Source organism: Gallus gallus, chromosome 12 (genome assembly GCF_016699485.2).
Source record: "Gallus gallus isolate bGalGal1 chromosome 12, bGalGal1.mat.broiler.GRCg7b, whole genome shotgun sequence".
NCBI classification, from domain to species: domain Eukaryota; kingdom Metazoa; phylum Chordata; class Aves; order Galliformes; family Phasianidae; genus Gallus; species Gallus gallus.
Window position 1 is genome coordinate 15,307,262 of NC_052543.1, and position 14,052 is coordinate 15,321,313.

At 40.5% G+C, this 14,052-nt stretch overlaps 1 protein-coding gene across 3 annotated transcripts in view; it reads left to right on the plus strand.

The window, feature by feature from the left end:
• The window catches only part of FAM19A1 (family with sequence similarity 19 member A1, C-C motif chemokine like), a 197,202-nt gene extending 185,616 nt beyond the window's left edge, over positions 1-11,586 (plus strand). For all 3 annotated transcript variants that reach the window (XM_001234078.7, XM_004944676.5, XM_046900241.1), the window contains 2 exons: positions 7,280-7,404; positions 11,175-11,586. In XM_001234078.7, coding sequence (XP_001234079.3) covers positions 7,280-7,404; positions 11,175-11,192 — 143 coding nt within the window. In that variant the 3' untranslated portion in view covers positions 11,193-11,586. The remainder of the gene's footprint in view (positions 1-7,279; positions 7,405-11,174) is intronic.
• Positions 11,587-14,052: the final 2,466 nt, after the last annotated feature.

Consider the following 14,052-nt stretch of genomic DNA (forward strand, 5'->3'; position numbering starts at 1 on the left):
CCTCACTCTCCATTTTGACTCATCCATTTGCTCTATTAATTATAACTAATGAAAAATTAACATTGCATAGAGGCATTTTTCTCCTTTGACAGCACGCCAGTCCTCAGCCCTGATCTGAAAAGTGTGAATATTTATAAGCAGCTTCCTATTGTCTCTCCAAAAATGTATAATTATGCTGCAGTCCATAGGCATTTCATTAAATATATAACAATAAGATTAAGCTTTCACTAGGCTATTGAGAAGCAGTTCAAATAGGATATAAATAACACTGCTACACTGCACAAATATTTTATCAGGATGCTCTCAGCTTTGTCCTGCAGCAAGGGACAGCTTCAGTTCCAAACTTAGTGGTAATTGCAAGAAGAGATCTCCCTGACCTACAGAAGATCAGTTTTCCTCATGCAGGTTGGGAGAGGATCCTCAGTCACATGCGTGTCTTCCAGCTCTTTGCATGCAAGCATTTTGTGTTTTCATTAGTCTCATTAGCACTCATTGACAGCAGGTTGCTCTGAAGTGACCCACACCCTTTGCAGTAAGTTTAATCACTGATAAGCTCACATGCTTAAAACTATAAATAAAGATAGGTGGATCCACACTTCCATTAGATACCTGTTGCTTTGCATGATGTTAAGAATTCCCAAGAAATACAAAGACTTGTGAGCACCTACATGAAACAGATTTTACTTCCTGAAATCTAAAAGCCAAAGGTTCAGTGCTGTATCTCTCAGATTTACTTCATTCAGAAGACGTGCAAATCCTACAGCTCTCCTTACAACCTGGATGTATTTATACCTAGCTGACAAAAGAGTTTTCCCCTCTGAACAGCTGTACTCATTTTCTAAGTACTCAGAGGAGTTGAGTGCTGTCATTATTAATGCACTCATGGAAGTGAAGATGCACGTTCACTCACCATGAAGGTGCCACCCATGAGAAACTGCAGTCCTGCTTCTGCTAAAGATGTCTCTCAGCCATATGTTCAAGCAGTATCCATTTCCAAAGGTGCAAAGAGGGGGACATAGATAAAAATGACACAGCTGCAGCATCCAACCCTCCCAAACTGAGCAGCATGAGGGCTAGAAATTCCCTTGCAAGCTCTGAGCTATTTTGATTGAAATCTGCTCTTTACCAGACTGTCTCTATTCAGCAGAAAGCAATGCACATGCTTAAAAACCTCCTGGCAGCAGACGGACATCACAGAATTTTAATGTTATTATTGGTTACCATAGAACCTAGAGCATCTCATTACTGTCTGGGACACCGTTCTCCTAAATGTTGGGCAAATGAGGAAAAAAGGGTCTGTCCCAAAGCACTGCAATACAGCATCGAAACCTCAACAGGTCAGGAAATACAGTAAGGAACACATAGGGAAACAGTGCAAAACTCTCTCTTCAAGTAAATAATATTACAGATGAAAAAGTGGGACAGCAACAGGATGATTTAACTGTAGTAATAGAAGAAGTCGGAAGCAGAGCTGGGATTAAAGGATCCTCAGGAGTTTCTGGTTCCCAGGCCATTAGCCAATGCTGTCTCTGTTAGACATATTGTTGTGAGAGAAGTATACAACACACTTGTGTTATTTTTTCCAATTTACCTACCGGTATGCCAACAGTTAGGAAATGGCAATGTAAGTGTTTTTTCACTACTGAGTCTTCTCCCGCTGTTGAATTTTTGCTGGCTTATGCAGATCTTAAATGGAAATTGTTCAGGGATTCTCTGCATCTAATCTACCCTTTCATATTTTATGGGTGTATTTTAATGCAGCCCACAGAGTTCTTTAGACACATATTACACCCTTAAAAAATATCTTGCTCTGGCTGCTGAATACATTACAATGAAAAAGCAAGAATTCTGGATGAAAAGGGAAAAATGTAAAGACCTTAAATCCTCTATAAAAGAGGAGAATTAATAAGGCATTGTTTAAGAACCTGGGGAGTAGATTGGGAAGTTCTAAAAGAAAGAAATATATTATCTTGTTTTAAAACATTTACTACGATTAAAATATTAAATTAACTTCACAAGACTAGTTCTACAGCAATTAGGAATAAGAGATCAGCTTGCCTCACCGATGACACTGTTTTAAACTGGAGAAATGTCAGTTTTCCCGGTGTTATTAGAGGTCTGTTATCAAAGTCTGCCAAGTACTACACTGAGTGAGCATTAGATTGATGCCTCTAAAATGGAAGAAGATTGAATTAAAGCAGATTGATGGACTCCCAGTAGGAAAAATCCTGTATTTCTCCTCGACAATATTATTCAAACCTGAAATCTTCAGTTTTGGATTTGTATTCTTTAACTTATCAGACTGCAGCTTTACAACTCCCAGAGTAAATGGTACCTCACTCTGTTTATGAAATACATAACCCTTCAAATGACACGTTCTTTCTCTCCAGCTTTCTCACCCTCCTAGCATTCCCTTCCCTGTAATTCATTCTGCACCCCATGACATCCCAATAAAATAGGAGAAACGACGTCTCATTCAATTCTCTGAGATTTTGTTTTCTAAAGCATATGAGCACAGGGTACAGATACAAACAGCCCTAATCTTGCTTATATCAGATTTCTTTTTCTTAAAGGCAAAAAAAAGGGCCTGAAAGATTTTTACCTCAGTGCTATATCTATTGCCAAAAGTCTCCATCAGTACATGAGTCTCTCACAGGGAGTTTGAACTTTCCTTTAATCCAATCCATTTAGAAAATGACTCACAATTTATTGAATAAAGTGGGGAAAATTGATATCTTTTCATTAGACTGACAAAGTCTTTTTCACTGCTGGCATCTGTGAAATGTGTTCTCTATTTAAATTTTATTTATATCAATCTTCTCTGGTGGAAACTAGATTAAATGGAATGCCTTACACTTACAGTAAAAACCTTCCCATCCCCAATGAGTGCCATACTGGCTCTGCAAGCCATCTCTGCTCATTATTCCTTGGATACCTATGATCAGGAGGAAGCACAATCTAATCTCTCTCTTCCTTTGTATTCTATCTGTAAATAACCTAAATGCGTATACTTTATCACAGGCAAAAAGAGATAGCAGCCATGGCTTTCTAATGGCAAATGCAGAAGTAATCTCTGAACACTTTCATACATAGCATGCTTCTTCTGAGCTGTTGAAAAATGCATGATGGAACTTTGCTCTGTTTCCATAATTCAGGAATGACAAAAATATGACAATACAGTAACATATGGTTAAATATGCCTTTATCCTCATTGTCGTATATGCTTTGTTACATCGTTAAAACCATTCCCTAAATACAGGTGTAAGAAAGTTAAAGGAGCATTGCATCCACCAAGAAGAGATTGGCATTTTGTATACACACTGGAGCAGAAAACATGACACAAGTCAAATGCCTGCCAGTTTCTGGGCTGTCTATGCACATTTGCTCCCAGACCTCCTCCAGCCCCATTATCCCCTGTAAGAGAGCAATTGGTCACTACTTTTAAAGGTTCAGTAGCTGCAATTTAATGCAAGAATTTGAAGACTAGAAAAGGTGAAAACAAGTTTAGGAGTTTCAGCAAGTAAGGAAGTTTTAATCAAATGCATCGTGCATTCACTTATTTCTAAATTTCACTTGAATCAAGAGGAAGGCAATTGAATGTCTAACAGTTCCATGTTGATTTGATTGCAGTTTAGATATAGGTGTTTGGGACAGTGCAAGTGCATTTCTACTGCATCACTGTAATGGAATAATTTGTCTCTGAAATTCAAGGGGGAAACATCTCCAGACAGCCCTCTTCATGCACCCAACCTCTGTGCTCCAGGTAGTGCACGAGGAGACAAAAAGCAGTCACTGCCCTTATGCATCCCAAAAGGATCTCATGAACTCTGCATGCTGAAGACCATTATGTTCAGTCTAAACATGAAGTTCCCTACAGCCATCTAGGGCTTTGGGTGCTGGGTCTGGGAACAAATGCATTTTGAAATGCAATAGGGTTGTACGATCACTAGCAAACATAAGCTGTGGTCTTGCTCTTTCCCTATACACTGTCTGTTGTTTTATTCCTCTGATGGTACACGTGATTAGAAAATGACATTTCAAGCAAGTGCTTTTTTGTCTGCTAATTCACGCAGACTAAAGGCATCCAAAGTTAAATATTTTGCTCAAAAAAAAAAAGAAACTCTATAGCTTTCCAAAGGTGCTAAAAGTCCAGTGTGAAGTGCAAAAAAGTTTTTTTGAATATAGTTCCTTTTTTCCCCAGCTCCATTAGTTATGTGCTTAGAGTTTAATATTCTCCTAAAAGATGTGCCGTATTGAAAAGAAAGATAGAAGCAATCCCTTATTTACGCTAGCAGGAGCTGGGGAAAAATATCACAAACGAAGCAGGAGCCGTCAAGTCTCTTTAATATCACATCCCCTTTCTCTCCCTGTGGCTGAGGGTATCTGTCTCAGTCAAATCAGCCTTGCATGAAAAAAAAAATCTCCACTTCATGTATTCCCCAGACAGTGAGAGAGAACACAGTGAAAGCCGCTCCAAAACGTTACAGGCGTCTCATTCAGCGCGATGTGAGCACTCACAGTAGTGACTATGGGGAGCCTGTAATTCTCACCCGGGATTAGCACCTCAGGTCAGAGAGAAGCTCAGGTTCCTCATGATCCTGGAGATCTCCAATATAAACCATCCCAAGGGAAAGCACCTTAATTTCAGCCGTTCCCTCTCACACAGCTGCCTCAGCACATGTCAAAGCGACATCACCTAAACAGAGTGAACCTGGGTTGTGGTCTCTGGAGAGAGGTTTTTTTTTATCCCTTTCCCTGTACAAGTGTACTTAAGCTCAAACACAGCCAACTGTGCTTCGTTTATGAAGCTTTTGCCTTCTCCTTTGAACAGAGCTGCAGGTGTAAAACTTTGCAATTGAGCAGACCTCAAAGGATCAGCAGTGCCCAGGAAAGACAGGTCCTAGAGATTCAAAGGCTCTTAATAGAAGTGAAAACCTATAAACACAAGACTCAAAGGAAATAATTTTCATCGGGCTCTGGATGCCCCTGCCACAGCATGGGGCTGAGGACAAGACAGCAGGGAGCTTTGTAGTGCTTCAGACTTACAAAGACTGTGCCCACATATATGTTAGAGACAAATAGGTGCTCTTCATCTAAATGACCTTAGTTACTCCTTTACAAAAAGAACCTTTTCCCCAGCCCAGCTGTACTGCTTAGGGACTGGGAGTGAGGACTACTGGTCACTGCAGTTGCCCTGTGATCGCGAGAAAATGGACATGTACACTAAAAGCTGCATGTTGTTAGATGAAAGAGTTGACATTACAGGTTAGCATTCACTTTGTGTTTGACTTTTTTCGGTGTCAATACTCAAATACTTGGGCTGTCTTGAGGAACAACACCAAGGAGTAGTTAAGACCATTTTAATTGCAATGAACAGCATTGCTTTCCCAGACTCCCCTTAGCCTGTATTAAATCATATCACTGTCTTACGCTGCAAGCTCCCTGTGCTGGCACATTTCACATTGTGAATTTTGGCACCAAGCATCTTAGGATCCTTCTCCGTGGTTACTTAATGCTACAGCATTAACACTAACAAATAAATATGATCATCATTTTTGATTCCATGTCATCAGATTGTCCTCCTGCACTCTGAGAACGCCCTGCTCAGGTGCTTGCAGCGAAGGGCAGCATTTAGCAGGACACAGTCTGCAGTTTGCCCATTGCACAATGTATTAGAGTGCAGATCCACCACCATCTGCCTTTTCACACATAGCAAAGAGAGATTCTTTTCTCCACTGTTAGCAGCATTAATGGTACCCTTCAGAAAGTGATGTGTGAATAGCATAATTACACTGCCTTGCAAGCACAGGTGTAAAGGCTTTTGTGTGTGCAGTACTATGAAGAAATGGTATATTGCATGATATAAATGAGGCACAAGCTGTGAGAAAAAAAAATAGGAGAGAGGAAACAGAGAGCTTAACTCATTTGTTCCAACTTGCTGACCTCTTCTTTAAGACCAGAGGAGCTTTCCACACCAAGATGTTTACTTCCCAGGTTTTGAGTAAATTCTGTGTGTGAAAAGGGTGTTCTTACTGGGACAGCTATTCAGCTTGTAGACAAAGCTCTCCTACAGCTTCATTTATGTACCTGTGAGTTGAGGTGACAGACATAACGAGCAGCACAACTCTTTGAGTGCTTCCTTTGGACTGTGTAAACATAAAAAGATCTCTCTAGATAAAAAATAAGTCAGTAATTTAATGATAAACTCTGAGATGCATTTAAATCAGTGCATGCACAAAAGGGTATTTTCTGGAGCTGAAAGGTGTGACATGATTCACACTGCTGTATCAAAGGAATTTCATAGGCTTGAAGAAGTTACGAGGTGAGGTTGAAAAGAGTTAAGCCTCTATCTGAGTGTAGGAGAAGCCTTAACAGTTAGGCTTCAGAAGTGCAACCAAGAAATTAATTGAACAAAGCAAGCAAGCCACAGATAGAGCCACTCGATCCCCAACTAGCTGCAATTTGCAAGATCAGCTAAAGTTTATCAAAATCCCCAGACAAAAATTGTCATTAAGATACAGCTAAGGTTATAGGCAGATACCAATTCCCAAGAAAAAAAAAAACAACTTTCATTAAGATACCCTCAAGGTTGTAAACATACGTGCCAATTAAATTCAAACAAGACTCAAACTCTACAATTACTTAGAATGCTAAACGCTTGGAAATTAAAGGCAACTGCTAGAGATAATATGGCTTCCATAAAATTCATAATCACATTTCAACAAAAAAGAACTTCTACGATTCAGTATTAACTTACCTTCTATTTCCAGTTGAGTCGAAGTACTCCCTGCAATAGGATACTGCAGAAGTTAAAAGGCTGCGTGGGTTCACACAATTAGGCACAGGTGTGGGGGGGAGGGAACGCCAGCTGTGGGTACTCAAGGCAAAGCAGCTACCACTGATTTTGGTGTCCCTCAAACCACAAGTCCTGAAGGCCTGTAGAATTTCTATTTCAACTCTTCCTTCTGATGCGTTCATAAAGACTAGATTGGCTCCTCAGAGTGAAGGGCTGTTAGGGTGGATGGTTCTTTGCTCTGAAATAGTATCGCTGCCATCACAGCATCCCAGTAGGCTAGATCTCATGTATAAGAAAGCTATGGCAAGCAGTGCACTGTTTTGGATGGACAATATTTGATGAAAAACTAGTACAAATGTAAATTCCTTGCAACTAACCCTCAGATGAAAGGTTTACATACCTTAAATACACCGTTGGCTTCTTGAGATATTGTTTACTATTTTCGTTACAACATAACTGTGGACGTTGTCTTTCCTCCTTCAGCTTCAATAGTGATTGGGAAATGGTGGTGTGAGATGGAGCCCTGCCTAGAAGGAGAGGAATGTAAGACGTTGCCTGATAATTCTGGATGGATGTGTGCGACTGGCAATAAAATCAAGACCACCAGAGTAAGTTGTCTTTCTGTCCATAGCTGTGAGTTTTTAATAGGAACGGGAGTCAACAACTGCAGCTCACCCACATCATTTCCAGCATCATGTCTGCTGTAAATGTCCCAAAGTTTGCTGCACACCTCCCAAGCCAGCCAGTGCTTCTGGCTACAGCTTAGTGAGATACAGATACAGAGTGAGAAAGTAGAAAGTCAGCTGGCTGAGCTTCTCCCATTATGAAATTACCTCTGCAGAAAAGAAAAAAGAAGTCTTTTTCAAAAGCAAATTTTTTACATTGACCGAATATTTCACAAATATTTTCATAAAGCTGCCACCTATACCTGTATTCAACAGTTTTAATTAGGTTGTTTTCATACCACGATTGAATTTTTTTTACGCAGTTGCCAACTCAAAACATTCTTTTTACAAATGAATGCATCTTGATTTTCAGTGAAGTGAAAAATACCTTCTGAAACCTGTTAAGTGGAAGAAGCAAAGTACTCAATAATTTTCTTTCCTTTTTATTAAAAAGCACAGCATGCTCGTACCTGGATTCTAACTCACAGACAGTTCATAGTCATCATTTTCTGGCTTCTCCCTTTTCCTCTGATCCCAACTCATTTCACTTGTAATGTCTTCCATGCCTCTTACTGAAGGAGATCTTACCCCAGCTGGTCAGCACAGCTCCTGAATTCTTTTTTCTTTCTTTCCCTCCATTCCCAGGAAGAATGATTTGTACAGCAGCCTCATTTTCTCCTGGCATAGCTAATTTCACCACCACTTAAAGTTATGCTGCTTCTTCATATACTTACAACCAAAAAAACAAAAAACCTAACAAACCACTATCTGACCTTTTCAGTGAGACAACAGCTTTCTCACTAAATTAGGAATTTAAAGTGGAAAAAAGGGATATTAAAGAAGTAATGAACAGTATGAAGAACTACGTTGTACTTTTCTATTTAAATTACAATAATATAGTAGCTCTGCAGTCTCTCTGCAAGTTATGTAATTTAGGTTCTGTGAACTTATCCTACCCTTAACTCTCCCAACCATCATCATATAAACTCGTTTTAGGCAAGTCTGCATGTAGAAGTGATTGCTAGAAATTTAGCAGCTTCATTAATATGCAGATGTATGGTCCAATCTATTCAGTATGCATTATTGTATTTCATTTAAATTAAATACTTACAGAGTGAGCGCTCATAACTGAAGAAATATTTCTGTCATTTACCCACAGGAGTTATTTTAATTAGCTTGTGAGAGGAGTACCTTATGGTACTGCTTCCAGTAGAATTTTGCTTTGTTGCTTTAAAGTATCATTACAGAGCCCAACTGACAAAGGCAACTTGACATGATGAGTTTAGCAACTGTCTATTGCAGTTTCCAAGCAAAAACCCTACTTTATAATCCCTGAAACTTTGCTTGAGTCTGTACTTCTGTGTCAAGTCTAGCAACATTAATATAAACAAATGGAAGCAATCAGATCCTGAAACAGGCATTTTTTATTTTGTTATGTCACTTCAGATGGCATCAGAGGAAGAGATTACACTATAATCTGTACTGACCCCAATCTGGGCTGCAAGATTGGGCCATGTGTGTCTAATTTATGTAGTTAAGGAAGCTAAGAAAGCAGAAGCAGCAACACAAATCACTCAACATCCCAGATATATCTGTGGTGATTAGCCAGAAAAGCTAGAGCAAGTCACCACAGGCTGTAAACTATTTTAATGAAGGCTTTTCCTTACACAAAATACATTTATGTTAGGCTGCTGCTGTCCTGACAAGGGAAACATTCAGGTTTATGACGCACAGTATTAAAAAAAAACCGTTTATGTTATCTTCAAGGCCTGCAGTGTATCACATATAAGCATGTGTATGTTTATATGTGTATATATACAGTCTGTGCAGTTTTATGGTGTATTACTTCATACTTGGTTCTCAGGACTGATTAATGAGTAATTAGTGTCAGAAAGTGGACAGCAAATCCAGTGAAGACTTTGCCAGCATGGCCTCCACCCCTTCTTTTTCATGTATTTATTCCTGGGCTTAGTCCTTTAATACAGCTCTCTAATTAAGTTGTTAAAGCCAAAGATATAGAGCTCACAGCCTCTGTAAATTGATCTGTTTTCTATTGATAGTCAGAGCAGGTGACAAACACTGGAAAGAAATCATTTTGTAATTCAATTTTTGGACCAGTTTCAACCCTTTTTGAGTCCCTATTCACTCCTATTTTCTTTCTTTCTTTCTTTCTTTTTTTGTTGGTATTTTTCTTTTTTTTTCTTTTTTAAAGAATGTAGATTTCAAAGCTTTCTCTGAAAATGTGGTGGGTTGTTTTTGGAGCAGTACCAGGACCTGGTTGGAAATTACACCGTGACATTTCAGGAGAGCAACCAGGACAGGGAGGACAGGAACACGTGGTCTCAGCCATGGCGCTGGGAGATGGTGCACCAAGAACACAGGAAACACCACTGAGAACCAGAGTTGTTGATAAACACAAAACTACAAATCCCAACCTCAGGCTGCTGTCTACACCTGACCTTCAGGGCACCACTTTGCAGGGCCCCTAAGGAACACGGTTCTCCTCCCAGGGCTTTGTGCCCGTCCTGTGTGCACTGACAAATGCTCTTCAGTAATCTGCACTAATAGCACCTGGCATTCATATAGCAGCCCTCTGAGTCCTTCAACAAGCTGTTTTTCTGCTGATACCATGGAGAATGGAAATTAAAGCCTTCAACAACTGGGGACTGACACAGCAGCTCTGCTTGGAGCAGCTCTCTAGCTTCACAGCCTGCACCCTCCATTGCAGCCCACTGGTTTACAGCACACGTCTTGCCATTGGAGTAATGCAGGTCATTTTTACAGTGACCTGAACAGCATGTTTCACAGCAGTCATAGCTCATCTCATGCCGCAGCAAATGGCAGCTGAAGTGCTGGTGGCCCCTTGGCACTCCCTGCTCCTTCACCAAGCATGCACATCCATTTAGCAGGGCACAACAGGGCAGGGACGCGTGCATCCCTGGGAAAGATAATCCCACTTGCAGAGCAGCAAACCAGGAGAGCAGAGTAAGGCAACAAGGAAGGAAAAGAAATGGGAAATGAAACAAATGGGTTTTGTTTTGCTTCTTTGTTCTTTCTAAGTTATCCAACTAGGTTAATATCTAATGATTTTCACACAACATTTTTCTTTAAAGAAAAAAAAAAGAAACCCCTCTATTTTTTCAATCACTGTCTATGTAATTAGAGGTCTGCTCAAAGCAGTAGAGCATAAAATAGCAAATATCTCTTGCTATGAGACTTACTGTGGCATTTGATGGTATCAACTGGTGCTTAAATGACAACTTTTAGCCCTAATTTAATGCCCAGTCCAGCTCATATTCAAGTCACCTGGCTTTTCCTTGATGACCTAATCACCTAGCAAAGTGTTGGACCTCCTTCTGCCATTCATCTAGATGTATCAGTTGCAGTGTTTGACATGGAGAGAGATGATTCCATGGTCTGCGGTGCTATGCAGGTGGTGTTATCTCACCTGAGGTGAGCAGATGAACTCAGACTGAGTTATGGGTTCTCTCTCATACCCAGCCCCTGTAAGTGGGCCACTGGATCCATCCATGTGTCCTTCCTTGCAGGAGCTAGGAGAAGGTAGAAGGCTTTTGCATTCATGCCCAAAGCAACAAGAAACATAAAACTGAGATTTGAGCTCAGCAGGGCAACGTGCCAAAAAGCCTAGCTCTTACCTTCTTCCCTCCCTTAACATTTTAAACATAACTGACTCTCACACTTTCACCCTGCAGATCCACCCAAGGACCTAACAGAGCCTGCATGGAGGCAGTGAAAGCCCAGCTGATTTATGAGGACAAAGTATCAAAAGTTGAAAACCATCTCAGCATTTACAAGCCAAATGGATTTCTTATTTGCACTCTGACTGTTTACCAGATGACAACAGTGGCTTTACTGTGTGAAAGAGAGCATTCTGTGGAAATAACGCCCCTGGTTTTTGACAGCTGAAAAGAAAAATGAAGAAAAATGGTTCCTTTGCTAAAGTTTCTGAGATTACAAAGTACAAACAACAGTATAAGTTTGGATCTACAATTTACTTTATACCATTTAAAGTATATATATAGAAATATATATATATTAATATATGATATTTTGAAATAAAAGCCTCACTCTTCAAGAAATTAAATAGTACCACACTTTGCTGCAGCTGCTGTAATTTTTTTCTTTATTGTAATGGTCTGGAAGATCCCTACCTGTTTCAGAGAGAGATGTGGCAGTGAAGAGGCAAAGCAAACCTGCTGTGGTACAAGGACGCCTAAGAGTTACACGGATCCTACTGATATGGCATCCAGAGCTTCCCGTTCCCTTCAGCAGAATTTTGAGGGCATTTCATTGTTTCACTTTGTGTTCTGGAGGCTTTTCCCCTTGTGCAATACTAGCATGCTGGCTTTGCTTCATAACCATACTTGATACTCAATTGATATATAACGATGATAATTCTATCCTCTTCCAAGAAAATATTTTTAGAGCTGTTAGATATTCCATGGAGAAGAAATGGACAACTGCTGAGTGGAGTACAGTATGTATTAAAAGTTTATTTGGCAGAGTTTGGTAGACTGTGAGCTCCCTTCTTATTAAAGATGTACCGTATGTACAATGTCTTCAGACTTTGTATAGCTCGTAGAGACTACAGTAAAGTCCCAATAACCAACTCCAAAGCTTTGCGTTGTTGGCTCACTAATTCTTTGAAACAACAACAAAGCCCCTTCTTTCTAGACTAACACGGGAGAGGGCTTTTTGCATATGGTTTCTTTTCTTATGAGCCAATTTGCAGTTGGGCTGAGATGAGATGCTCTTCAGCAGGGATGTGTCGGCAGAGCCGTTTGCCTCCCAGCAGTGAATGGCCCGAGTTCACATTTCTAGCTCAGCTATTGCTGTTCACTCTTCAGACGGGCCCTTGTGTTGCTGAGGAAAGATCAAATCTGAGGGTTCAAACGCTCAAGCCTAGATCACATTGCCAGGCACTTCTGTGAGCAGTTCAGCTAGTTTCAGGGGGTTATTCATGTGGAAGGCATCCTGCTGTCACGCATAAGTCTGCACAGCCCACCCTTCAGCACACCTGATGCTACCAAATCAAAGAGGAATTTAGCAGTGTGGAACTCATTTTGTCTAGTCCAGCTTCATTTCTTTAATATTTCCCATTTCCTTTCACCCTGCTTACCTGTCTCTCACAGGACCCCTTTGGCCATGCTAATCACTTTCAATCCAATGCAAAGGAAGTGCTGCACTTTCCAACCCAGAGTTGGTCAAAATTCTCCCGCTAACTTTCTTTCTCCTTCGGGGCAACCACTTCAGTCCCTGATGTTCCAAGCAGCAGAAATTTGTCACTGTAATTACACTGTGCATTAAAGCAGCTACATGACATGTCACGCAAAACTCCATGCAGGCTTCCCATGCTGGTCTGATGCTCACAGCAGAAATGGAGACACCTCTTCCAAGTAGTTCTATTATCACCCTTTTAAAAACAGATCAGAATGGAAAGGTCCAGAGAAGATTTTTTCTTTTCTTTGAACAGAAGCACTAAATAGGAGCACAAGCCCCACAAGCAGACCCACTGATGGCCCAGCTGGGCAGGATGTGCATGTCTGGCCACAGATATCTGCCTAAACCACAGAAGATCCCTGTGCCTTAGGCTGTTCTAGACATGGTCTAGCATGGACATATGTCCCTAGTCCCATCCTCTTAGTTTGGCAGGGACCACTGCATGCCTCACCACCCACAGACAGAGGTGTTCCCAAAATGAGCTCTTCACATCAACTCCAAGTTTAACTGGCACAAGTAAGAGGAAACTCTTCCCAAATAAATCCTTAGCATTCCCAATTTTTATTAAAACAGCACTTAAAAAAAAAAAGAAAACAGGACTCTCTAGAGCAAGGAAACGGTGCACTAAGAGATAGACCTCGCTACAAAGAACAGAGGGGATTAAAACATCAGAGAAGTCACCATGCTTTTACCAGTGGGATCAGAGGCACAAATAGCTAAATGGCCATTCAAAATCCCATTGGCAGGCTGTAGAAAACAGCAGAAGTTGATCCTAACTTTCCTTATTCCCAGTCTAGGGATGATCTAAAACCTGACTCTCACACAACAAACTAGCCCACGGCCTCTTGCACCTTTTGCCACATTCCAAGGTACCACCATGAGCAGCACTTACACCACAGCAGCATATCTGATGTGGCTCAGAACGTGAGCAGACAACAATGCTTACATCTCCGTCTATGAAATACGCCTGTTAAGACTGGGAAATATTAGACTTGCTAAAATACAAGAAGGAAATGTTGTCATTTCCACAGCAAAGTTTCTTAAAGATGTTTATGAATCCTTTCTTTGCCAGTGGGCAGCCTCAAATATCACCACACCAAACTCCATAAACATCTGCGTCTCTTTGAAGTTCCTGCAAAATCTGCTCATGAAGTGCAGCACTCAGAAACAGCTTTTAATTGTTTTAATTAAAATGTTTTAGAGGGGAATTAAGATCTTTGCGAAAATAACGGCTAATAAAACATGAAGTCAAATTAAGAGCTGGATGCAGCTAACAGTCGTTGTTTCAGTGAACCAAATCGTAAACAAAAATAAAAGTCTCCAACCAGCCTGAAGTCACAACGATCTCAT